The sequence below is a fragment of the Suricata suricatta genome, chromosome 11 (genome assembly GCF_006229205.1).
Source record: "Suricata suricatta isolate VVHF042 chromosome 11, meerkat_22Aug2017_6uvM2_HiC, whole genome shotgun sequence".
Taxonomy (NCBI): Eukaryota; Metazoa; Chordata; class Mammalia; order Carnivora; family Herpestidae; genus Suricata; species Suricata suricatta.
Window position 1 is genome coordinate 13,193,771 of NC_043710.1, and position 27,851 is coordinate 13,221,621.

General features: G+C 36.6%; 3 protein-coding genes across 3 annotated transcripts in view; 1 reads left to right on the forward strand and 2 right to left on the reverse strand.

Annotated features, from left to right (window-relative positions):
• The window catches only part of LOC115307005 (olfactory receptor 8K1), a 10,224-nt gene extending 4,879 nt beyond the window's left edge, over window positions 1–5,345 (reverse strand). Inside the window, exon 1 of the mRNA XM_029957628.1 lies at window positions 4,424–5,345. Within this exon, the coding sequence (XP_029813488.1) occupies window positions 4,424–5,345 (922 nt within the window). The remainder of the gene's footprint in view (window positions 1–4,423) is intronic.
• A 5,448-nt stretch (window positions 5,346–10,793) lies between these two features.
• On the reverse strand, window positions 10,794–11,738 carry LOC115306908 (olfactory receptor 8K5). Its single transcript, XM_029957477.1, has one exon. It carries the CDS (start codon window positions 11,733–11,735, stop codon window positions 10,794–10,796), a length of 942 nt encoding a protein of 313 aa, XP_029813337.1. The 5' UTR covers window positions 11,736–11,738.
• Window positions 11,739–21,354: 9,616 nt separating this feature from the next.
• On the forward strand, window positions 21,355–22,293 carry LOC115272102 (olfactory receptor 1052). The gene has a single exon (XM_029915132.1). It carries the CDS (start codon window positions 21,355–21,357, stop codon window positions 22,291–22,293), a length of 939 nt encoding a protein of 312 aa, XP_029770992.1.
• Window positions 22,294–27,851: the final 5,558 nt, after the last annotated feature.

Genomic DNA, 27,851 nt, shown 5'->3' on the forward strand with positions numbered 1-27,851 from the left:
TCAGGTGATGGACATTTAGGCTTTCTTCATGTTTTGGCTATTGTTGACATTGCTGCTATGAACATTGGGGTACATGTGCTCCTATGCATCAGCACTTCTGTATCTCATGGGTAAATCCCTAGCAGTGCTACTGCTGGGTCAAAAGGGAGTTCTATGGATAGTTTTTTGAGGAACCTCCACACTGTTTCCCAGAGTGGCTGCACCAGTTTACATTCCTACCAACAGTGTAGGAGGGTGCCCATCTCTCCACATCCTAGCCAGCATCTAGGGTCTCTTGATTTGTTCATTTTAGCCACTCTGACTGGTGTGAGGTGGTATCTCAGTGTGGTTTTGATTTGTGTTTCCCTGATGATGAGTAATGTTGAGCATCGTTTCATGTGCCTGTAGGCCATCTGGATGTCCTCTTTGGAGAAGTGTCTGTTGATGTCTTCTGCCCATTTCTTCACTGGGTTATTTGTTTTTTGGGTGTGGAGTTTGGTGAGTTCCTTATAGATTTTGGATACTAGCCCTTTATCTGATATGTCATGTGCAACTATCTTTTCCCATTCTGTCGGTTGCCTATTAGTTTTCTTGATTGTTTCCTTTGCAGTGAAGAAGCTTATTATCTTAATGAAGTCCGAAGAGTTCAGTTTTGCTTTTATTTCCCTTGCGTTTGGGGATGTGTCGTGTAGGAAATTGCTGCGGTGGAGGTCTAGGAGGTTTTTTCCTGCTTTCTCCTTGAGGGAAGAAACAGACTTTTGACTATACAGAACAAACTAATGGTTACTAGAGGGAGGTGGGTGAAGGGGTGGATGAAATAGGTGGTGGAGATTAAGGAGGGCACTTGCGATGGGTGCCAAGTGTTGCATAGAGGTGCTGAATCCCTGTATGACACACCTAAAACTATTACACAGTATGTTAACTAACTGGAATTTAAATAAAAACTTGAAAATAAGAGAAAAATGGCCATATTATTCAGTTTCTTTTAAACCAATGTATTTTTAAAAATTAAATAAAAACGTAAACAAAACAATGTATTTTTAATGTATAACTTCGGTAAATTAAAATAACCATTTGCATGGACAGCACTTGAAAGATCACATCTCCAGTGTTACTACTGCTCCCAATTAGAGGGTTTCATCACCTTAAAATGTGTGTCTTTGCAGCAAATTGCCCCACACTATATCCTAAGTCACAACTACTATGATTTCTATCACGATGAATTAATTTTACCTGTTTTGGAACTTGATGTAAATGGAATAATGTTTATGTCTGGTTTCTTTTGCTCAATTTAGTGCTACTGAAATTCATACACTCTGTTAAATACTTGGAGGTATTCCATTTTACTGTTGAGTCATATCTCAGTCTGTGTATATACTACAATTTTTTTTTTAGTCTATTGATGGACAGTTGAAATATTTCCATTTTGGACTGCCATGAGTAAAGTTATTAATAGCATTAATATAAACATTTTTTGTTGGAAATCTTTTAATTCTTTTTATGTAAGCATCCAAGAAAAGGGTTCCTGGGACACACAGTAGTAAAATGTTTAAATTTATATAAAATGGCCAGTCTGTTTTCCAAAGTGAAGTATCTTTGTACCTTCTAATCAGTAATGTATGCTAATGTCAGGAACTGAACATAGCAATTGATAGGATTCTTTGTATTTGGCAATGTAGTATTTTAAATTCTATCCACACTAGTGAGTGATAACTGTTAGCTCAGTTATTTAATTTCATTTCCCTGATGACTAAGGATGTCATATAAACCTTTTATATGTGTGTATTGGCCTTTTATATTTCTTCTGTGAAATGTCTTTTCTAATCTATGTCTCCAGTTTTTGTATAGTGTCTTTTGTTACTGATATTTAGAATATACCTTGGATCCTATTACGTTTCTTTGGTTTCTTAGCTAATAATTGAAAATATATGTGCACATGTTTGGGGCTCTCTATTCTCTTGATTAGTGTGTCTAGGTTTATATTTGGTCTTTCAATCAATAATGTAAGTTCTTCAACTTTGTTCTTTTTTAAAAATTGTTTCAGCTATTTTGGATTGATTGTGTACTATATTAAAGGCAGACCTAAAGCCAGATATGCATGACCTAGTTTGTATACAATGAGGTTAGGTATCATGCTCTAAATACAAGGCTATTTTTTAGGAATTTAAAAAATAATGGTGAAATAAATAAAAAGCTGCAAATAATCAGATGTTCATCCTTCAAGGAATGGCAAAGACAAAGTGATTGATGAATACTCCACAGTATGCTGATATTAAAAATATTTTTAATAGTTATTGAACAAGAAAGATACTGATGATGAATTCTCAACTAAGAAAAGTAAGTGGCATGGGTATGGTAAATTATGATTTTTTTAAATCCTTTTCTATAATGGATGATATTAGAGAATATTATTAACATTATTTGACTTTTTGTTTTGTGGATAACAATGGAAATGATAGAATTTGGGAAAGAAAAATATATATGATCAAAAGGACAGTGCAATATAATATAAAATGTTACTCTAGAAAATAAAATGTTCAGGTGCCTGGGTGGCTCAATCGGTTGAGCGTTTCACTTCAGCGCAGGTCATGATCTTGCACTTCATGAGTCTGAGCCCCCCATCCTGCTCTGTGCTGACAGCTCAGAGCCTAGAGCCTGCCTCAGATTCTGGGTCTCCCTCTCTTTGTACCCCTCTCCTGCTCATACTCTGTGTCTCCCTCTCTCTCTCAAAATAAATTAACATTAAAAAAGAAAATAAATTCACAACAAGAAATATGCTGAGGGATAAACCCAAAGCCAACATGATAAACAAAATTGATCTGATCAGAGAACACAGCTTTGTATTCCTTTTATTGTATTGAATTTAGGTTTTATTTTAGTCAGCTTCTTTTATTTAAAAAATTAAAAAGTCTAGCTTTATTGAGATTACAATTGATGAATAAACATTTATAAAACTAAAGTATAAAAGATAATGGTTTGATATATGTAATGTATCATGGAAGGATCACTACAATCAGGTTAATTAACATATCCATCCCTTCACATAATTACGTTGTCTATTTGTGGTAAGAAAATTTAAGATCCACTCTGCTAATAAAGTAAACTACAATAATTAAAGGAGAGAAAATAAGCAAAATGCATGGATTTAGGACAAGGAAGGCATGGTTCATATATTAATTTAATTTCCCACAATTTCAACTTTGAATACTAGGGCAGACTGAAACAAACACTAGTGGGGTAGTGTATATATTTTAAAAATCAAAAACATTTGAATAACAAAGAATACTAAAATGTAAGGAGTTCATCCATTTGCTGAGTGAGTGCATAGTGTGAATGAAACCTCTTGTTAGCATAGACCAGGCAAATAGTCACTATATAGAAAGGCTGAGGAAGGAGACAAAATAGACAGAAATGTCTCAGAGGTGCCTGGCGGGCTCAGTCATTTAAGTATCCTACTCGTGATCTCAGCTCAGGTCATAACTTCCTGGTTTGTGAGTTTGAACCCTACAGGCATCAGAAGCCTGTTTGGCTCTTTCTCTCTCTCTCTGCCCCAACCTCACTCATGCTCTCTCTCTCTCTCTCTCCCTCTCCCTCTCAAATACAAAAAATAAATAAACAAAAAAAAATAGTCTCTTTTATCTTTAATCTTTGGTATTTTGGCTGTAGATTTTTCAAAATGTTGATGTCTTTTTGATAGACAACCGGATAACAACTTTATCTTAAATTTGTTGATTCTAAATCAGCTTATCAGGAGCCTATGTTAAATCAGTTACTTATATTGTATAAGAATCTGTCAAGGGGGACCCAAAATCAGCTAATATTTTTCTCATGTTCTTAATGGAAAAATCTTCCTAAAAGACTTTCAAAGAATATCTTTGAAATAGAAAATAGAAACTCAATCCAAGTGAAAATATCATTCGGAGTCTGCTTTATTTCTTACTTAACCTGGATTCTTGAAACAATTTGATCATGTTGTATTATAATCACACATTTGCTTACTTTCTTGCCTCCTGTCTAGCATATAGAATCCTACTTATTATTAATACAAAGTAACTACTATAAAAACACATTACTAATTTTCTGATAAGTTTTATTCCATTTTGACTAAGATTTTTTTGAACCTCTATAAACGTAAGTTCAATATAATTTGTCTATAGACTCCAATATGACCTTGAACATAATTTGGGACTTAAATTATCTGGTTGTAATATTTATTTATTTATTTATTTATTTATTTATTTATTCAACTGGAATGAAATAGAATACAGGAATACAAGAAGATATAGGAAGAGTTTTATCCAGAAACAGAGGAAAACAGTCAGATAAAACATTTCTACTTTTTGATGCTATAATTGGACTAGCAGAGCATTAAGCAAAGATATTCGAACCCACCTCTGTAACTGAATTGTGTGATATTAATTGGGAATTTTGCATCGATTGGTTAAAGTTCTCATCAGAGCATCTTTTACTTCTTTATTCCTTAAGCTGTAGATCAGTGGATTCAGCATAGGGATCACCAGGGTGTAAAACACAGAGGCCATTTTATCAATATTGAAACTATGGCTGGATTTGGGCTGCAGGTAAATAAATAGTAATGTCCCATAGAACACAACCACCACTGTCAGATGGGAACTGCAGGTTGAGAAGGCTTTGTGTCTCCCCTCAGTTGAGTTCATTCTGAGAATGGCCACAAGAATAAACATATAGGATATAAGAACTATGAAGAGGGAAGAGAGCAAATTACAGCCTGAAAAAATTAAAATGATCAATTCTAATTCATGCGTGTCAGAACAGAGCATAGTTATGAGAGGAAGGCAGTCACAGTAAAAATAACTGATAATGTTAGAGCCACAGAAGGACAGCTTAAATAATTTGATAGTGAGAAAGAGCGACACAAATGTACTGTAGAAATAAGGAATAAGGACCAGCGCCCATCGCACCTTCTCTGCCATGATGACCATGTAGAGGAGAGGTTTGCAGATGGCTACATAGCGATCATAGGCCATTGCTGAAAGAATAAACAGTTCGGTGATGATGAAAATCTCAAAGACTGCCAGCTGGGTGGCACACCAATGGTAGGAAATTGTATTCTTGTGCACCACAAAGTTTACCATCATTTTTGGGCCAATGACAGTGGAGTAACCAAGATCAGTAATTGACAAATGTCTAAGGAAAAAGTACATGGGAGTATTTAGCTTGGAGTCCAAGTGGGTCAAGATAATTATGCCCAGATTGCTTATCACTGTGATCAAATATATGATGAGGAAGATTGCAAGGAGAGGTGCTTGCAGCCCAGGGTTGCTGGTGATCCCCAGGAGGATAAATTCAGTCACCTCACTCACTGCCGAATGATTCTGTTTCTCCATACGATTCATCTTGGTAACCTGTGTAAGGCATAAAATCACTATGTATTATATTTGAGATACTATCTTTTAAAAGACTTTAAAATACTATGCATGAGATACAGATATACTCTATCAGGATACATAGAGAAGACTCCTCTTCCCCTCAGGCCCAAAGGACACACACCTATATTCACACTGTAATGTAAATGCTGAACAATCAGCTTTTTTTTTTTAATTTCTTTTTTTTAGTGTTTTATTTATTTTTGAGACAGAGAGAAGCAGAGCATGAGCGGAGAGGGGCAGAGAGAGAGAGGGAGACACAGAATCCGAGGCAGGCTCCAGGCTCTGAGCTGTCAGCACAGAGCCTGATTCGGGTCTTGAACACACGAAAGTGCGATCATGACCTGAGCCGAAGCCAGACGCTTAACCAACTGAGTCACCCAGGCGCCCCACAATCAGCTTTTTAAATTGTAATGTATTGTAATGTAAATCTCATAGATGAAGTTTTTGATTGCCAAGGCATCAGTTTAAAAAAAACATCCATTTCCGATAAGCACATTGCCAGCTACACAACTAGATAAAGGTCCAGAACCCCTCACCCAGGAAGACCCCTTTTGGAAGGCCCTGGGTGACCTACAGGGCTGACTGCTGGAGGGACTCTGCATTTCCCTTCCCAAGCTTTAACTCTCACCTCCTGTGTTTTAAATTCACCAATGAAGAGCAAACCCATGAAACTCCAGACATCCCATCCTTGACCCCAATAAAGGCGGAACTCCGGGTCCTTTTTCCCACCTCTCTGAGACCAAGAGTAGCCTGGGTCCCAGGCATTCTTAGTTGATTGCACCGCTATGGTACACTGAGATCCACACACAACATGCAGTGATGGAAACTTTGGTAAAGTATACTTTACAGGGGCAAAATACTTTGAAGTGGTTGTTTCCACACAGTGACTGTAAGATTTAATAGATGGAGGCAGAGATGAGAGGAAAGAAAGAGACCAAGTTATGGAACCAAGAAAGCCTTTATTGAGATCTGTGATTCCCGGGCGAGGTTCCATGACTTCGGGAGTGGGGAGTCCGGGAAGTTGCGCCTGGTGCGGGAGGGGTGAGGTATTTTATGGGTGAAAGACTTCCGGTCTGGTCCTGGGAGGACAGACCACCAAATAAGAGCACTTTAGGGATGTGGCGGGATGGGATAGGATGCCTCCTCTGTCAGGGTGATGGGAAGCTGGGGCTTCATGATTGGCTGTTTTCAAACTGGCGCGGGACATTCCAGGTCTGCAGGTGAGGAGTGGGGGTTGTAGGTGCATGGTGTTTTTCTCCCACCCACAGCAAAATGACCACTGGATCGCCATCTTAAGGTAACTCTTACAGTGACCTATATTTTTTGACCCAGTCATTTTAAGTATGTCAAAAACCTATTGTATGTCAGCTTTTTACTTTTTAATGTTTATTTATTTAATTTACTCATTTAAAAATATTTTTTAATGTTCATTTATTTTTGAGAGACAGAAAGAGTATGAGAGGGGAGGGGCAGAGAGAGGAGAGACACAATCTGAAGGAGACTCCGGGATCTGGGCTGTCGGCACAGAGCCTGACCTGGGGTTCAAACTCACGAATCCTGAGATCATGACCTGAGCCAAGGTCAGATGGCCCAACTGACTGAGCCACCCAGGTGTCCCAATCTTTATTTATTTTTGAGAGAGACAGATAGGGCATGAGCGAAGGAGGGGCAGAGAGAGAGAAAGAGAGAGATGGAGAGAGGGAAACACAGAATCTGAAATAGCCTCCACGCTCTGAGCTGTCATCACAGAGCCCAACTTGCGGATAGAACTCAGGAATGGTGAGATCATGACCTGAGTTGAAGTTGGACACTTAACTGAATGAGCCACCTGGCCACCCGTATTTGTCAGCTTTCTAAAATTTTGAAGCAAAGAAAACAAACACCTACACCTAAACCATAAGCCTTACCTTGTCGACAATAATCATATCTATTTTAAGTAGCAATACATTAAAAAAATCACCTTGCTAAACGGTTGGTTAGTGATGCAAAAGGTGGTGTTCAGGAAATCTTTGACATTAAGTATATAGCTCAATATTCTCACATTACTGCTCCGATTATTTACCCTGTACAATATCTAATGCTATACTATGTTAATTTCAGGATATTGTTATTTAAATTATGTCCGCACTTGGCACATCACTTACTCAATGTTCCTTCAATTATACATTCCTTTCGCACTAAAATGGATTTGCCCATTCTCATTATTTATGAATTCTTAATGGAGACGCATCGAAAGAGACCCAGTGGAAAAAAGAATACAAATGGATATGAAGCACGAAGAGAGAACTCGTTATGTGCCGGACACTTTCCTGAGCACTTTACTTATATTATCTCATATGATGCATATAGTAATTTTAAGAAGTAGATAGAAGGACCATATTCATTTGATAGTTTTTTTAATGTTTTTATTTGTTTTTGAGAGAGAGAGAAAGAGAGAGAGAAACACACACACACACACACACACACACACACACACAGCATGAGCAGGGGAAGGTCAGAGAGAGAGGGAGACACAGAATTTGAAGACACGTTCCAGGCTCCGAGCTGTCAGCACAGAGCCCGACACCAGGCTCAAACCCATGAACCATGAGATCATGACCTGAGCCGAAGTCAGATGCTTAACCAGCTGAGCCACCCAGGCGCCCCGGACCATATCCATTTGAACGTCAAGGAAATGACTTAACTAAGGTCACTCATATAATAAGTGCTGGAGTCAAAGTTCAAAAAAATTATTCTGTCTCTATTAAGGTCACCCTGAGTCAATAGGAAATCAAAAGTGAGACAAGAGGAACAGCAGGTAAATAAGGATACAGGAAGATTCTTGTTACAATAAATGACAGAGTAGGCGAGTTATTTGACCACAAAGGTGGTCTAATCACGCAGCTGAGAGTACCAGAGAGGCTGTAACAGATCTCTCTTACACATTAATCCTAGTAATGGCAGAAAAGTATCTTGCAAAGGAAAAAAACAATTTCGCAGAGCATAATGCCCATGAGGACTTTGGTGATGACCCAGTTTAAGCTGTACGTCCTGACATTTTCAAAGACCAATGTTTTCTACTCACCTTGCTCGAGAATCAACTTTGACTTTCTATTGTTTTAATCCTCACTGGTTGCTGCAGAATGTATTTAAACATTTTCCTGCCCCCTTGAGACTCATTTTGTTAAAGTTTTAAGCTGACTCCAGAATTTAAAAAAAATTACATGTAATTACTTGAGGGAGAACACCATGGGTCTCTGAAGTTATTCCTGGAATATTCCAATGAGAAAGATCAAAGGTGTTTTGTACGGGTGTCTCATTGAGTAAATAAATTGTACAGTATACTAAACACTAGAAATCATAAATATGCTTTGGTCAGCATTTCAGTTCATGTGCATATTAGGTATCACACACACACACACACACACACACACACACACACACCACACACATACACTATGCAAGAGTAAATTAAAGAATAACTTCCTAGAAAAAGATAATGCAATATAGGATAGTATAGCATCTATTAGCCAAAGAAATTTTAGTAGATATATAATTATGGGTTAACATAAGGCAATATATTATAACTTTTATTGTTTTTGCCAATATACCAGTAGTAAATCTTTTCTTTATCTGTTTATAAAGTATCTTTCATCTCTGTTTCTAAAGATTTCTCTTTATCATTGGTTTTTAGAAATTTGATTGTGATGATGGTGTATTTTCCTTTCTGTTTACCCTGCTTAGAATAATTTTAGCTTCTTGAATCTTTGGGCTTGTACTTGTTATTTTGTAATGAATTTGGGAAAAATTCCGACCAACATTGCTTGCGACCATTTTTCTGTTCCACATTCTCTCTTTTTCTCTACTTGGACCTACATTTAAATGTATAATTTGTAGCTTCTTATTGTTCTACAGACCACTTAGACTGTTTTCAAAGTGTTTATTTAATTTTTGTTTTCTCTCTGGCTTCATCTTGGATAGCCTCTAGTATGATATGCTTGAGAGTAGTTATTTCTTTTTCAGCTGCTGTTAATTTCATCCAGTATATATGTGTTTGCATCTAATATTGCATTTTAATTTATAGAAGTCCCATTTAGTTATCTTTAAATCTTTTATTTGTGTCCTCAAAAGGTGAGTGTTTTCATTAATCATTCAGTGTATAGGACATAGAGTTTAATATGTTTAATATGTTTTAAAGTCCTTGCCTGGTAATTCTATCATCACTGTCTATCATAATAATTCCCTGGTTGGGGTCAAATGTTTCTTTCTTCACATGCTTTCACTTATCTCTAATATTTGTGATTGGATGCTGAATATTGTGAATTTTCTGTTAATGAATAATATATTTTTTTGTCTTCTTAAGATAATGCTAAGTTATAAACACTATTAAACAATATTTATAATGTAATAAACAAGTATTACTTGGTTTTTTTGAGACTTGGTTTTTTTTTTAATTTTTTAATGTTTATTTATTGTTGAGAGACAGAGACAGAGCATGAGTGAGGGAGGAGCAGTGAGAGAGGGAGACACAGAATCAGAAGCAGGCTCCAGGCTCTGGGCTTTCAATACAGAGCCCGACGCGGGGCTCGAACCCATGAATAGTGAGATCATGATCTGAGTCGAAGAAGGACGCCCAGCAGACTGAACCACCCAGGCACCCTGAGACTTGTTTTCAAACTATATGAATAGGAGTCTAAAGTAAACTTTACCTCTGAGATCTCTACTGGATGCCCAGGTGTTAAACATGGACTCTACACTCGCTTTTCACATTCTCATCTCGTCCTGCCCTATGTGACTCTGGAATTCTTTAGTTCACAATCCCATGCTCATTCTTTTAACCTACTTGTGGACTTTCCCTACAGGCATGCCCAAGTTAGTGTTGAGCCATCAAATCAAGAAGACCTTGTGATGTAATTACTTTAACTGTAAATATATTAAATTCTCCAAAGGTAGGGATTGGCAGAATGGATTTTTTAAAAATCATGATCCAATTCTACATTGTCTGCAAAAGATTCCCTTTGCTTATACTTTGTTGTGGGTTCAGAAAATACAGTGAAAACAAGATTGAGAAGATACCTACCCTCTTTCCCTCTCCCCAAAAAGCTTGAAAGAAACAAACAAACACTTAGTTTACTGATGCAGCATTTAATAAAGGTTTCCAATGGGAATAATGTAAAGTTCTATGGGATAACTAAAAGAAACTTTGAATCAAAAGCAAGGAATGTTTTGGGTGAGTGCATTTAATTAAGATCCAAAGTATGAATTGAATAGATATATGTATATTGGCTAAATATAAGAGAAACAATTTCTCTGTGCATTATAATTAGTCTTTACTCTGGAGCCAAAATAGTATGTAGTTTATTCAATAGATATCAAGTGGCATTTGTATTTATCATTGTTTATTAGAATAATATTCCATATTGAATATTAGATACAAAGTTTGTACTGATTCTTAAAAACCCTGTGGAAGGCATTTTTTACCTCTTTGTTTCTTAAGCTGTAGATCAAGGGGTTAAGCATGGGAATCACTAATGTGTAAAACACAGAAGCCATTTTATCAGTATCAAAGGAGTGGGCAGAATTGGGCTGCATGTACATAAATAGTAGAGACCCATAGAACACAACCACCACTGTTAAATGAGACCCACATGTGGAGAAAGCTTTTTTCCTACCCTCTGCAGAATGCATTCGAAATATGGATATCAGAATTAGCATGTAGGACACCAGGACTACCAGCAGGGAAGAGATCAAATTAAATGCTGAAAATAGTATGATCAACAATCCTATTTCTTGTGCATTTGAGCAGAGCATAAGTAACAAGGGAACATCATCACAATAGAAATGACTGATGACATTAGAACCACAGAAGGTCAATGTAAAAATCTTTACAGTGAACATCAGAGCCTGAAAGGTACTGTAGAGGTATGGAATGCCCACCAGCAGGTGGCAAAGTCTCTGGGACATGATAACATTGTAGAGCAGAGGGTTACAGATGGCCAAATAGCGGTCAAAGGCCATGGCCGACAAAATGAAAAATTCACTGATAATGAACATAAGGAAGAAAGCCAACTGTGTGGCACATGCATAATAAGAAATGACATTTTGATCTACAACAAAATTTACCAGCGTCTTAGGACAAATGACAGTAGAATTACCAAGGTCAATGAAAGCCAGATGTTTGATAAAGAAATACATAGGTGTATGCAGGCGGGAGTCCACCTGGGTCAAGATGATCATGCCCAGGTTGCCCACCACTGTGATCGTATAGATGATGAGGAAGACCCCAAAAAGGGGAACCTGCAGCTCAGGCTGCCTTGTGACTCCCATCAGAATGAACTCCATCAGTGATGTTAGATTCTGTTGGTCCATTTAGTCCAGTTTACTCTTCTGAAACAGAGAGGTTGCTATTGGATTTCATGTGGTTCACTTAAACAAATTAAAATATTTGTAGATTGAATGTAACAATATTTCTTTGTAATGGGGATAGAAAAATAGTTCCCATATCTGATTTTGAAACTAAAATGAATGAGCGAATCCTCTACTTTTCAACCAGAGAGATGCATATGGAACACATATACTGGGATGGCCGATTAGACTTTAAATAGGAAACATATCCATTGATTTTTAAAAAGCTATACATGTATTAATACAGATATGTTAGACTTTATTTTATCTACACAAGGGTACCACAAATTTCCTTTAGTACGCTTCCATTTTTGTATGAGATTTCCAGGGAAATTTTGATATTCTTAAAGAAAGAAACAGAAAAAATCTGGAGGTAACACAGTTTAAGATTTGTCTCCTCATTTGCATTTTCAAGGCCCTGAATGAGGACTTAGCAATGAACTAACAAAGTAATATATTTTTGTAAAAGTTGCAAATGTAAAATATTTTAACCTTGATCAATTAAGTCCACTTTCTCTCTCCATTCCAACTTCAGTTCCATCATACTTCAGCTAATATCAAGATATTTTCCCATGTCTGAAGAGATTTGTGGGATCCAGTTACAGAGAGATTGAGTAAATAATACTTTATCTAATAGTTACTGAGTATATCTATATGGTTCAAAATCAATGATATTTATCACTGAATAGTGCTATCCATTTTGTTGTTAGAACAGTTTTAAGAACACTTTGATCACCCAATATGCTGAGATATATGTAGAATTTTATTAATAAGAATGTATTTATAGATTGTATGATTTTTTTTGAAATACACACAGAGAGAGAGAGAGAGAGAGAGAGAGAGAGAGAGAGAGAGAGAGAGAGAGAGAATCCTAAGCAGGCTCTGCATTGTCAGCACAGAGTCCTATGTGGAGTTCAAACTCACAAACCGTTAGAATATGACCTGAGTCAAAATCATGAATCAGATGCTTGACTGAGCCAGCCAGACACCTCAGGATTTTATGATGCTTTTGATTATGTTTATGTCTGAACTTTAAGATTTTGTTTCCATTGTAAATAAATATTCACATTTACATGTCAACTTACATGTATATTTTTATTTCTTTTTTTAAAAAATGTTTAACATTTATTTATTTTTGAGAGACAAAGAGAGAAAGAAAGAGAGACCGCACAAGTAGGGGAAAGACAGAGAAAGGGAGAGAGATGATCCAAAGTAAGCTTCAAGCTGTCACACAGAGCCCAATGTGGTACTAGAACTCACAAACCATGAGATCATGACCTCAGTCAAAATCAAGTCTGCCGCTTAACCTAATGAGCCAGCCAGGTGCCTCTATTAAAATTAAATAAAAGAAAAGAACGAAAAAGAAAAGGCTTTCAAATTAGTATAAGCCTCAAAATGCACAAGATTTGGATCCATTCTTGCTAAAATATACAGCTTATATCAATATTTGGGGATGTTGAATATTGAATTTTATATGCTATATTTCCTCTGCTGTGTTTGTTTATATGCATAAATTGATTCTTCCACTGTGGATATGATAAGGTCTATAAAGCATTTGACATATTTATTTGAGCACTTATTATGTCATTTTATTTCTCAAATTGCACAATGGGATATGTAGAGAGCACAACACTGATTTGCAAATATTTCAGTGCTATGTGTCCTCTTCATTCACAGAATTTACATTGGAAGTCAGTGAAACCGTGATTGAAGATAGTGAAACTGACTTAGCTCAGTCCACTTGGATTTCCTTCCTTTCACGCTGTTTTTCAGTGAACTTAGAACTCCATAAGCATGATTTTCAACTGGAGAAATAATTGGAGTTGAATGTATTCAGTCAGATAAAATGCAAAATAGAATTACTTTAATCTAATGAGATGTGTAGCTTTACCCAGTGCAGCTGTGAGTCCAGGTGGGTCAAGGTAGACACTTCTACCTGTCAGATCAAACTCCTGGGAACCTACCACAAGGTTAACTGGAGTCTGCAGCTACCCAGTGGCAGATGACAGATTTCTAAGAATCTGCTAATTTTTAGTGTTGATTTATCCAGTTTGATCCCAGGAGTGGGATGGAGGAGAGAGGCAGTACTGGAAATATTATCCATTTTCCTGGATGATATTTTTTATTGTTTCTCCATTGGGTCCCTCTCTGTTTTTGGGGCCCTTCCTCCTGCACAAATAAGCGCCAAAGGTTGCAGGATCTGCTGTCATGGGTTTTCCCACAGAATGGAAAATGCACTGGGTTAACAAAAAGATTCAGAATTCTGGTACCAAAGCCACCACTTTGAAGCCTTCAGGGTGTTGCTAAGAACTATTCTAGTGTTTATTGAGTTTCTCTCCATTTTCAGTGTCAGACTTCTCTCTGAAGATAGCTGGACTCTTTTACCATACCTTTTTTCTATTTTAATTTTTCTTTTGTTATAAAAATACATGACGTGAGATCTACATGGTTAAAAGATTTTTAACTGTGCAATACAGCCTTGTTAACCATAGGCGCAGTGCTGGACGACACATCTCTAGATCCTACTCATCTCACATAACTGAAACTTTTACCTGTTGGTTAGCAACTCCCCATATGGTGTAGGAACCCTGCTTCGGAGTATTTATCAAAAAGAATGGCTATCAAGATCTTAAATAGATATTGGGGCGCCTGGGTGGCTCAGTCGGTTAAGCGTCTGACTTTGGCTCAGGTCATGGTCTCTCAGTTTGTGGGTTCGAGCCCCGCATCGAGCTCTGTGTGGACAGCTTAGAGCCTGGAGCCTGCTTCGTATTCTGTGTCTCTCTCTCTGACCCTCCGCTGCTCACTCTATCTCTCTCTGTCTTTCAAAAATAAATAAAAAGCATAATTTTTTTAATTAAAAAAAGATCTTAAAGAGATATTAATATACTATCCATTCTTCTTATTTTGAATAGGATATCTAACCGGTTTTGAACATCCTGATGTATACATTTTATTTATTTATTTATTTACCAGGATTTTATTTTAGTATTTATTTATTTATTTTTATAATAGTTTATTTTCAAATTGGTTTCGATATAACACCCAGTGCCTCTCCCCACAAGTGCCTCCCACCATGACCATCACCTCCTTCCCTCCCTCCCCCTCCCCCTTCAGTCCATGGTTCGTTTTCAGTATTCAAAAGTCTTTCATGATTTGTGTCCCTCACTCTCCCCAGCTCTCCCCCTTCCCCTCCCCATGGTCCTCCATTAGGTTTCTCCTGTTAGACCTATGAGTGCAAACATATGGTATCTGTCCTTCTCTGCCTGACTTATTTCGCTTAGCATGACACCCTTGAGGTCCATCCACTTTGCTACAAATGGACATATTTCATTCTTCCTTATTACTATGTATACACTTTAAATACTTTCATTTAGGGCTAACCATTAGAACAGACAGGATATTAAAAAAATGACATATTGAAAATGACTTTTCAATCTTCAGACATGGTAAGATTAGTTAGGAATTATTTGGGGTTCAGGGTTTTCTCCATAACCTTTAAAAGTCATTCTATTTTTTGGGGGGGGCAAGGCTACTCAATCAGTCTGTAAACCCCATACTGAACAAATAAATCAAATGGTAAGCAAATCATTTGGGAAAAAAGTTAACAAGTAATATATTTACAAGCTCATGTCTGGGAGTCCTTAGATTAAAATTATTTGTGGTTATAAAATATTGCATGGGTAATAATATATCCAAATAATTCGTTGGATATATTCATATTGAGGAATATCATTGAACATTACTTTGAAGATATACTAAAAATTATTTGTTGTTAGTTTGAAATTCATATGTAACTGAGCATTCTGCATTTTATCTAGAACTTCTAACCTTAGCAGTTTCTAACCGATGAGACCGGTATTGATTTTTTTTCAGATATTTTTTACTTCCTCTTCAACTTGTAATATCCAAATTCCACTATTAACTCTCACAGTTCAAATGGATATGTAATATCAGTTCATAGGATTTAGTGCCCTAAAAAGACAGGGAACCCCAGTTAACAAAAAAATATAATGAATTTTTGTGATGTATTAGAAAGAATCTGCTGTCAGTGAACATGATAGCATCCATGGTTGGATGCCAGGAATCAGGAAATTGCTAAGATCCAGGTGATAATCAAAATTAACAAGTCCTATCCACTCACCTTTAGTGAATTGGACTTTCTTCTCCTAAATTATTCTTACTTTTCCTTTGGGTAGGGAGAATTTATGTTTCTCTTCTTCCTTGCAATGCTCCCTGAGGTAGTCACATGTAATTCATGCAGATGATGTGCCCAATTCATCTGAGAGTTGTTTTTTTTTTTAATTGCTTTGTGGTACCTACTAATTATCCAGGACACCTTACATATTCCCTAGCGAAAAAATGTAAGGGACAATTCAAGGAAAGGAACAAAACAACGTAGATGATAATGTACAGCTCTACGGAGACCTACATGATATAAATGCACTCATTCACAGAGTCAGTGATTTAAAGTAACAATGGAAAATACTTTGACATCAGTAAACCTGGAACAGATTCAAAAACATAGATAGATTTGAAACTGACATCATAATGGAACAGGAGTTTTTCCTTGAATTTATTATTTAAATACAAACATATCAGTAGGCACTGGGTTAAAATACATCACTTAGCCACAGTAAGATCAATATTACTATTTCCATATTCAGAGGACACCAAGCTCAGATAACTTGTCCAAAGTCATATGGTTGACAAGTAGAAGATTTGAAATTAAAGCCTCATCTTTAATGACGATATACATGCCTTGACCTTTCATATGGCCAACCTGTAATGATTATTGTAATGCAATGTGTTGCCATAATGATTGCCTCAAATATAATGTTTCCTGAGCTGAGGTCCCACCAATCTTTGATGTTCCCATCAACTTTACTCATTAATAGTAGAGTCTATTGTCTTGTTTTCAAATTCACTAATTGCTTTTTATGCAGTACTTAGTTTCCTGTTTTAAAAAAAATGAACAATAAAGGATGCCAGGGTGGCTCAGTCGATTAAGTGTCTGAAGCTTGATTTCATCTCAGGTCATGATCTCAGGGTTCACGAGATTGAGCCCTGTGTCAGGCTTTGACAGTGCAGAGCCTGATTGGGGTTCTTTTTCTCCCGCTTGAGATTCTCTCTCTCTCTCTCTCTCTGCCCTCCCCTGCTTGTGGTCTCTCTCTCTCTCTCTCTCTCTCTCTCTCTCTCTCTCTCTCTCTTTCCAAACAAAAAAACAAACAAATGAAAGAAAAAAAGAGTAATAAAATGCTCATGTCTGATATTACCTCTTGCCTCTAGTAACTCATTCAGGTTCTCTGTCATAATTTCTGTTTCTCTTTATAATATCCACATTTACCTTTAAATTCTTCTAATGTTTGTAACTGTTTTAAAGTCCTTATCTGCTATTTATATTATCTCTGTTATTTCTAGGGCTAGTAGTGATGATTTATTTTTACTGGGGTTATGGATAACATTTCCCTGCTTCTCCAGCCTGCAGACAAATATACCTTTGGATGCTAAACATTGCAAACATTCTGCAGTTGAGTAGGGATATTTCAAATCTTTTTTAAAACAGTGGTGAGCTTCCTTTTTGCAAGGAGCTATTTACTTTTATTTACTTATCATTTTACTCAATCCTTTTGAAAGTTAATTTAAGCTATGTTAGAATAGAGTATAGTGAATTTTTTCCTCTGCGGTGAGTTCTTTTCTCATTTGCTATCTCCACTGGAAGCTTTAGACACTCAATAAATTTCCTCACTAAGGTTTGACAGAATTTAAATGTATCTGATACATTCCAGTGTGAATCTGTAGTTTCCATCACACAGATCCTTGATGGTTTGTTTTTCTTTGGTAGTCATTTCTGATCTTGACTTATGGGGTCTTCTTTTAATATGTACACGTTCAAAGTCATCCAAAGTCTCAAATGTCATGTCAACATCTTAATTAATTTGATTAAGTATTTCTACTCTAAGACTCAGCTCCCACATTCCAGGAACCCCAGCCTTTCCTGATCTGATTTTGTGTTTTCCTTTCAACTTTACTGTTGTGTTCTCCACGTGTTCCCAACCACCACCCTGTGTCACGAACCAGTAAACATGTCCCTTCTCTCACAGATCACAGTCCTCTGCTAATTGTCAAATATCTGAAAACATCTGTTATGTGTGTTTTCTCCAATTTCCCAGTAGTTTTCTGCAGCAGAGTTATTAAAATTCAGATTCCAGTTATAGAGACTGACAAAAGCCCTCAAAAAAGGCATGCTACCAATTTTCCTTTATCAGTCTAATTTTTAGCATCCCTCTTCCCCCCATAGTTATTACTACATTTTTAACAGATTTCTCAATATTCTGATATAACTGTCTTTGTGAGGGCACTTATTCTCCAATCTTTCTTAAAATGAACACTTCATTATTTTTGATAACCCCTCTTCTCTAGTATGTAACATAATGCCTAGAGTATAGCATCCATCAGTAACTATTAGTTTGGTGAGTGTAAGCATTGACTCTAAGCTGGATTTCGAGCAAGATTTCTTCCAAATCATTCTGCATGTTAAACTGAGAATAGAGAAAGGTGTCCTAACCATCAGAAATTTGCTTGTTTACTGTGTGTGCATACATTGCTCTTAAAGTAGTAACATTCTTCAGTGTCCTTATCTTGAACATTTACATGAAGACAAAGTTTGGGGACACCTGTATGGCTCAGTTAATTGAGTGACCAATTCTTGATTTCTGCCCAGGTCATGATCTCACGGGTCATGGAATGGAGCCCTGGGTCGGGCTCTGCCGTGGCAGTGGAAAACCTGCTTGGAGTTCTCTCTCTCTCTCTCTCTCTCTCTCTCTCTCTCTCTCTCTCTCTCTCTGCCTCTCTCTCTGCCCTCCCCCCACTTCAAAATAAATAAATAAACTTTTAAAAAGAGATAAAGTTTGTAACAAGCCTAGAAACCTCTAACTATCATTTAGGTAATTCACTTCTCTTTTGAACAGATTTATCTTCAGTTATTCTTCCTATTATATGGTACCAAATTTCAAAAATCTCCCCATCTTTTGCTTGACATTTTCTTAAATTCTTAATAGCATTTTAGTTAATTATACACTTTAGGGAGATATAGAAATCTTGGGAAAATGTAAAGTCCCTTGAGAGACAGTGTTTCCTAAGTTACTCACTCTATAACATTGACATTGCCATAAATCTCCTTAGAGGCCAATGTTAAGTGTGTGTATATATATACAGATGTCTCTTCTATCCAAACTTGTCCTCTTAGAGGGATAATTATAAATATGTTAAAACTGTGCTTATTATTAGTTTGTTATTCTGTTCCTTGTGCATTAATAGATAAAATTTGCCTTCAATTATTTTACCTGGAGTTACTTTAGATACATACTATTAATATAACAATTCTGTATATCACATAAATATTAACTGAAACTGTTTTTCACCATTAAACGCATGGAAAAGTACACAGAGTTTCTAAAGCTGAAAGACTAAAATATTTTTTGGTAAGTTCAATTAGTTTTGTAAATTCTTTTTCTTTTCCTTTGAGTTTCCTCATATTTGGTAGATTAGCTAGAAAATTTTGTTTTAAGCCTGATAGAGTCATATGAGTGTTAAGAATATTAGAGATTATGTCATCTAACTCTGCACCTTATAATTCAATTCTGTTTTGATATCATCTTAAATTTTGCAGAGGATGGGCATCTCTGAATAAGCACTATAACTGAATTTCTAAATTCCATTTAGAAGCGCCATTTCTTTAATTATGTTTACAATGAAAACTGTTTACAATAGGCAATCTTTCCTTGAGAAAATGTTTTTAGTTGGTGTTCTGAAGTCAGACAGTTCCCTGAAAATTCTAACAATACATCTTTCTGCAGTGATGGAAAGGTCTATAATTTGTGTTGTTCAGTAGTAATTATACACAGTCACAGATGGGTGTTGAGCACTTAAATGGGGACTACATCAAAGAATTGAAATTTAATTCAGTTTTAAATTTAAATATTCACATGAATATACACTGCATAGGATACTTCGGATGTGATAGACTAATGTTATATTCAGTTATGAAAAGTCTGGGCTTAACATCATTTGTTGAAATCACTCATACATTGTGACAAATATATTCATAGGTTCTGAGCAGCATATGAGAACTTGTGAAGATTTATGGGCTAGTACTTTATCAAAAGAAATGTTAAATGATTCATTTGCATTTACATTTAAATGTCATTTTAAATAAAATGAACCAGATACTTAAAATTGGGGAAAGGTAAATTGGTTGACTAAAGTATTTTTCAGTATTCAATAGTCTCTCATGAGTTGTGTCCTTGGCTCTCCCCAACTCTTTCCCCCTTCCCCTCCCCATGGTCCTCTGTTAGGTTTCTCCTGTTAGACCTATGAGAGAAACCATATGGTATCTGTCTTTCTCTGTCTGACTTTTTTCACTTAGCATGACACCGTTGAGGTCTATTCACTTTGCTACAAATGGCCAGATTTCATTCTTTCTCATTGCCATGTAGTATTCCATTGTATATATTGAATACTGAAAACAAACAGAGGGCTGAAGGGGGAGGGGGCGGGAGGAAGGGGGTGATGGCCATAAAGGGGGGCATTTTTGGGGTGAAGCACTGCATGTTATATGGAAACCAATTTGACAATAAACTATTATTTTAAAAAGTAGAAATAATTGTCCAGTCAAAAAAATAAATAAAAATAAATAAAGTAATTTTTATGGTCTATATTTGTCCACATCTTCCCTTAAAGAAACTCACATAGTAATTGCCTACCAATATATTGCCTACCTACCTACATGTCTATTATCTATTATCTATCATCTATCATCTATCTATTATCATCTAATCTATATCCATCATCCTTCTGTTATATATATCTTACTATCTTATCATAATTTGAGTACTTATTATACACCCAAAGCAATATTTGGCATTTTGCTTGAGATATCTCCTATTTTCTTTTCAATAGTCTTGTTATGTAGGTATAATTATATGCAGTCTGAGAAAAGATAATGAGTTTGCTAAAGTCAGTAAGTGAGTAGTGACAGGTGATTTTCTGGATCTCAGAGTAGGTAATTTCACTGGGGGTGTCCTTCTAAGAAGCTCATCAGATGGCATCGAAGAGGCCAGAGATCCATGTACTTTAAAGAGTATCATGGCATCATTTTGAAGGTCAACCCCTGCCCTAGATCTTCTTGAAATTTATTTTTTTCATATCTAAAAATAAAGAGTTGAGACCAGAGCTTAAATTTAACTTTGCAAATTCTTTGCACTTGCCACTCGTGTCTCTCATTCTGGTATCACCTTTCTATTGAGGTGGGCACTATAGAAACAGACTAAAATTTTTGGAAGTCTAAATGCTTTTTCAATGTTTCCTTATGGGATAGAATCATAAATAGCCCTGAGAGAAATAAGGAACTATCTAATCAAGCTCCTGCTTTATAAATAAGAAGACAGACTCAGCAAAATAATGATTTATTTAAAGATACAACTCTATACATGTTTCTATTTGTTTTTACTAAGTACAAGATTGTCCTGTCCATTCTAATTAACTTATTTTTTTCATCTCAGATTTCAAGATAAAGAACTAACAAATGGCCGAAGAGAATTTCACAGCCATTACTGAATTTATTCTTTTGGGATTGACAGATAATGCTGACCTGAAAATTATGCTTTTTGTGTTGTTCTCGGTAATTTATGCCATTACCTTGGTGGGGAATCTGGGCATGATTTTCTTAATTCAAATCACTCCCAAGCTCCACACACCCATGTACTTTTTCCTCAGCTGCCTTTCATTTGTAGATGTCTGCTATTCATCTGTTATTGCACCGAAAATGCTGATCAACTTCTTGGTTTTGAGGGAAACCATCTCATTCTCTGCCTGCATAGTGCAGCATTTGTTTTTTGGGGTGTTTATCACCACAGAAGGCTTCTTGTTGTCAGTGATGGCCTATGACCGTTATGTGGCCATTGTCAACCCTTTGCTTTACAGTGTAGCCATGTCTAAGAGGAAGTGTGTTGGGCTGGTCATTGGGTCATTCATAGGTGGAATGATCAACTCACTGACACACACAATAAGCTTGGGAAGACTGTCCTTTTGTGGGTCCAACGTTGTCAGCCACTTCTTCTGTGATGTCCCTCCACTGCTAAAGCTGTCGTGTTCTGATACTTCCATGAATGAGTTGTTGCTCGTAACTTTCTCTGGAGTCATTGCCATGGCTACTTTTATGATTGTGGTCATTTCCTACATGTTCATTGCTATCGCTATCCTGAGGATCCGTTCAGCATCAGGCAGACAGAAAGCCTTCTCCACCTGTGCCTCTCACCTGACTGCTGTCACCATATTCTATGGTACCTTAAGCTTTAATTACATTCAGCCCAGTTCCCAGTATTCTGTGGAACAGGAGAAAGTGGTTTCTGTGTTCTATACACTAGTGATTCCCATGTTAAACCCACTTATTTACAGTCTGAGAAACAAAGAGGTGAAGGATGCTGTGAAAAGGGCCATAGAAATGAAACATTTCCCCTGTTAATTTCAAGTCTCTGTGAATTGTACAACAGTCCACCAGTCCATTGTTTACTTACTAATGTTCACATGAACCTAAGTAACTGTAGTTTCTAAGTATAATACAAACCATTTTATTCTACATACTCATGTTCACGTGAGAAACAAATGTAGAAAGTGGAAGTGATTTAATTCATAACTGCATTTTAGAACAAAATTTAGCTCATGTGAGATACATTTCTGCATCAATTAATAAAATTAATCCAATAAGATTTATTTTATTAATTCATAGAGTTGTGAATTTTCTGATGTTTGGAAAAGTGAAAGAAAAAATATACATATACTTTTGGAGATATAAAGAATTAGGGGTTTTTATATTTGCTCAGAAAGTTAAGATAATTGTATATATATATATATATATATATATATATTTATTTTTAAAACTTGCATTAAATTAATCAATCAATTTATTTATGTATTTATTTTAGAGAGAGAGAACATGAGCAGGGGAGCAGAAAAAGAGGGGAACAGAAGATCTAAAGTGGGCTCTCTGCTGACTGCAACAAGTACAATGCTAGGCTTGAACTCACAAACCACAAGATCACAACCTAGGTGGAAGTCAGATGTTCAACCAACTGAGCCACCCAGGCACCCCAAAACTTGCATTAAATTTTAAATAGTGGAAAATCTCCATGGTAACTAAAAAGACAGGTGTCATTCCAAATGATAGTTTTCAACTAGTAGCTACTCGTCTACTGTTCTCAGATATGAGTGTCCTCATTATGAGAAAATGATAGTTACAATCCTCAGCTTGTAATAATGTGCTTTCTCTAAATAATTAATTAATTAATTTTGGTTTTTGAGTTTACTCATGTATATTTTATCATATGTATACATGCTTATTCAAATATCTGAAACTATTATTGACCTAAATTCATATGTAATTTTTTCTTCATACACATTAAGGCTTACTTCTATGCTTAGTTGATATTCATCGAAGTACATTTTCTCCCTAAAATTCTGGGAATCCTAGAGTCTTTGTAGTAACCAGTTCCACTGATTTAATTTTTTAAGAGTTACAAATTTGTTTCTACTAAGTGACAAACATTCTTGTTTATACTAGATTATGCAGAGCAACTCTGTCAGACATACCTTCCATTGCCATACTGATTTTTTTAATGTTTATTTATTCTTGAGAGAGAGACAGAGACAGAATGTGAGTAAGGGAGGGGCAGAGAGAGAGAGGATGACACAGAATCCAAAGCAGGCTCCAGGCTCTGAGCTATCAGTAAAGAGCCAGACATGGAACTCAAACCCACAAACCATGAGATCATGACCCGAGCGAACTTGGACACTTAATCCACTGAGCCACCCAGGCACACCCTTCCCCCTACTGATTTTGATTTTATTGCCATAGCTTAAGAATCATTACTCCCTTTGTGGTGCCTGGGTGGCTCAGTTGGTTAAGTGTCCGACTTTGGCTCAGGTCATGATCTCATGGTTGGTGGGTTTGAACCCTGTGTCAGGTCTGTGCTGACAGCTTGGAGCCTGGAGCCTTGCTTTAGTTTCTGTGTTTTTTTCTCTCTCCTCCTCTGCCCACCTCTGTCTCTCTCTCTCAAAAATAAACATTAAAAAAATTTAACAATCATTGCTCCTTGAAATCTATGGTTTATCCAGGATGCAGTTATAATGTGACAAGAGCATCATTTTGGAGATCTTGTCTAGCATACTGTTAGAAAAGTAAGGCTTTCTACATGTTACCAACATTCTCTTCTGATCTCTTGAAGGATTTTAAATTTCTAATTCATGGGGTGACTGGGTGACTTAGTGTGTTATGCACCCAGTTCTTGATTTTGGATCAGGTCATAATCTCCCAGTTCATGGGTTCAAGCCCTGAATCAAGCTCCTCACTGAAAACATAGAACCTCCTTGGGTTTCTCAGTCTCCTATCTCTCTTTGTCTCTGTTCTGTCATTATTTCAGGATTTTTCTTTTTCTTTATTTTTTTCTGTAGAGGAAGTAGCATTAGAAAGTTACCCTTTTTAGATGCCTAGTTATTTCTGGTGAACATATACTTGTCTGGAGAATTCTTTCCCTTGAGACACCATCCTTATCATAGAGAAAGGGGCTCAAGTCCTAACTCAACTTGGTGTCTTAGGAAGAGAAAGGTCATCCACATGGCAAGAGAACCCCAGTTGTCATTTAACATCCCTTCCATAATGACATCCATCTGATTGCATTGAATGTCCCCTGACAACAAACAAACAAACCTCCTTTTAACTTTTCAACTACATTATTATTATTATTATTTTTTTAGTCCTCAGGGTTAATGAGAGGGCAGAAAGGAGTAACAGAAAGAAGGAATATGCAATGCATCTCTACTGGGCCCTATCCTTTTTATCCACAAGTAAAAATTTGCTACAGACCCCAAAGGCCAATTGGGTTGGCCATGCCTGGTTTTGAAATCAATGGTGATAAGTGAGTCATAATTCTTTCAGGATATTTTTTTGGGGAAAAGTGAACAACTTAACATCTCTTCTTCAAAATAGTTTCTTAATTATAATCTCATCCTTTTCATAACAGGGGGTTTCATATATTTCTCACACCAAGACACAACTTCCTTTTGTCTAGCTAGATTTTCTCATGGTAGTACTCATGTATTCATTCTTCCTGATCTCCTTCTTAGTACATGGCCAGACAGTCAACTTATAACTCTGATCTTTTTGGAAGATGTCTTTACCCTTTTACTTTTATCCTTTTAACCACTTGACAACCTTTATTTTTTAAAAACATTTTAAATATATTTATTCTTTTCCAAACTCTTGATTTTTGAGATATTCTTTCTCATTGTATTTTACAATTGAATGGTGAGTTTACATCTAATAAGGTCTTCTCTGTGATAATCCTGGACAGTGGATCCCATTAGTGGTCTCAATGGTGTGGGGGACCAGCCCACGCACCAGAGTCTAAGGGTCTCTGAGTAGGGGGTTGGTGTCAGTGAAGTATCTATAAGATAGAACACAGACAACGTGAATCGTGGAAGGGACCACACTTTATTGTGAAACTTAGTGTCTTATATACCATAGGTGATTACATCATTTTTAATGATTACATTGTTGGTAATTCTGAGGTTTTAGGTAAGAATCACATGTTCCAGAAAAGATTATTATTTCCATGGAAAAGAGAACAATAACATAATTTATTATAGAATTTCAAAAACAGGAATGAAATACATTACCAAGGGTCTTGTTCTACGTATATAGTATAATATTAACCAAAGCTTAAGAGAAGGCTATTTTTCTTTAAAGGTGAACATGATGACTTACGGGTAAAGTGCCCCTGACCAGGAAGGGAGTTTCAATTTGAAAATTTTACGCACTCACCGAAACTGTAATTAAAGGTCATAGAAAACTAACTCCAGTCTCTAATCCATCTTGATTAAGAGGTCATGCAAACATTCTCTAAAACAAAGGAAAGTAGGACCCAATAAGCCATTACCACTGTACTCTCAGTCTCCCAGGAGAGTGACTCAATTCTGATCCTCAACTGAGGGACCCTACTGCACCAGGGGGTCACCCACCAGCGATGCTAGGGATATGTGCTTTCCTCCATGTAGTTCACAGCGGGATCTCAACAGGCCTTTTGGCTGAATGGGCCCCTACACAATGGTACCGCTCAGACCACTGTATGTTAATTCTTCAGCTAGAAGTTTCCTCACTTAGGCAGACAGCAAATTCCAAACTTTGACCCATGTGAGACAAGGCTGTGGTTACTGATAGGTGAAATATTTTTCCTTACAAGATGCCAGATCATTGCTGGAAAGTTTGCGAGGGAGCAGCCCATGCACCCCAATCGAAAGGTCCCGAGTAGGGGGTTGGTGTCGTGCAGTATCTATAAGAAAGAAGACAGACAGGGTGAATGGTGGTAAAGCCACGTTTTACTAAGATAGTCAGGGTCTTATATACCATGGGTGATTACATCATTTCTTTAATGGTTACATAGTTTAAGGGCTTTGAAGTAAAGACATGCTCCAGAAAGGGTCATTCTTAACAAAACAGTAGTAATAACAGGAATAATCAAGTCATTGCAAGAGAGGGATTCCCTAATAATAGTCTGGTTCTAAGCATAAGATGAACCTAAAGAATCTTACTTGAGGAGAGTTACATTCCTTAAGGCCCCTCATCAGTTATTCATGGGCAAGATGCTTATCCTTTAATAAGCAAATCTTTTGGCAGAGGATTCTGTTTGCTCCCAAGAGCAGACCAAGAGGTAGAAAGCAAAGTAAGGGAAGGCTGGAGCCACTGATTGACCCAAGTTGATTTAAAGCCTAAAAGTATATACCTCTTTGCAAAGAAAGGAGAAAATCATAGACAGGATGAACAGAAGCCAAATGTGCGGCCCAGGAGGCCAAATGTTGTTTCACAGTCTTTTGACTTGTTCTGCAACTTCCCAAATAGTTCACCTGCGCCCCGTTGAGGCATAGCCATCAACGGTCACTTATATAGATTCTCCTGTGCCCCGGAGGCCTTGCCATCAATGGTTGCTATGTGGGAGGTTTTTTGGCCTACTGGGCCCCAACAAAAGTTTACTTGTAATTTGTACTGATCAGCAGGTTTATTCAGTTAGGATTTGAATGAAATTCCAGTCTTTCAAGGACACTGAATTTGTATTAGTTCTAGCAGGATTCAGTGTTGTTCATGGACCCAATGGCTTAGCATATTTTTGAGCAGATTGAATATTACTTATAAAGTTATAAAGTTTTTCAAATATCCCCAGGAGAGTCATAGTTTCAGTGTCCATGTTTACTTTTGATTTATTTTTATTTTTCTTCCTTTTGAGCCCTAAACAATTCCATTTCTTTGTTTACATGTTATCTACAATGTTAGAGGATGCTTTATTTTTATATTCAGTATGTCAATGAATTATCTTTCAAAGTAGTTTTTGAGGAAGACAGAGTTATATCTAGTCTTCCATTTGCTAGAACCTGAAGTCAAACCATGTTTGTTTATTTGTTTGTTTTAGATAATCCTTATCTCTCTAGTGCCTAATCCAATATCTAGCTTTCCTGAGTGCTCTAGAAATATTTGTTAAATGAACAAGAATATTTTTGAAGCTAAATATAGTACCTTATAAGAGTAAGCCAGGGCCATTCTATCTGTTACATAGAATGAAGAATTAGACTCTGACAGAAGGTGTGTGGATATGGGTGGTGGGTGCTGCCTACTAATGTTTTAGAAACTGTAGCCATTATCAAGCTGGATTCTACTTATGCAATTTTTCCTTGCAAAGGATTGGCCCAGTCCATACTATATTAATAAAATGTTATCCAGCTTATGAAAAATATTTACAATCAATATTTCTATTTTTCTCACCCCTGGCTCTCTGTTTCTTTCTGTTCTTTGTTTTATGAAATTAAATTCATTCATTTACTTATTTTAGTGAAAGGGAGTAAGAGCAGAGGAGAGAAGCCAAAGGAGAGAGTGATTTTCTTAAGTTTATTTATTTATTTTGAGAGAGAGATGGAGTAAGTGAGAGAGAGAGAGGGGGGGGGGTAGGGGCAGAGAAAGAGGGAGAGAGAGAATCCTAA

What these genes read in the sequence shown, in the direction of transcription:
- LOC115306908 (XM_029957477.1), bottom strand. Translation starts at nt 11,735, where the DNA reads ATGGACCAACAGAATCTAACATCACTGATGGAGTTCATTCTGATGGGA.
- LOC115272102 (XM_029915132.1), top strand. Translation starts at nt 21,355, where the DNA reads ATGGCCGAAGAGAATTTCACAGCCATTACTGAATTTATTCTTTTGGGA.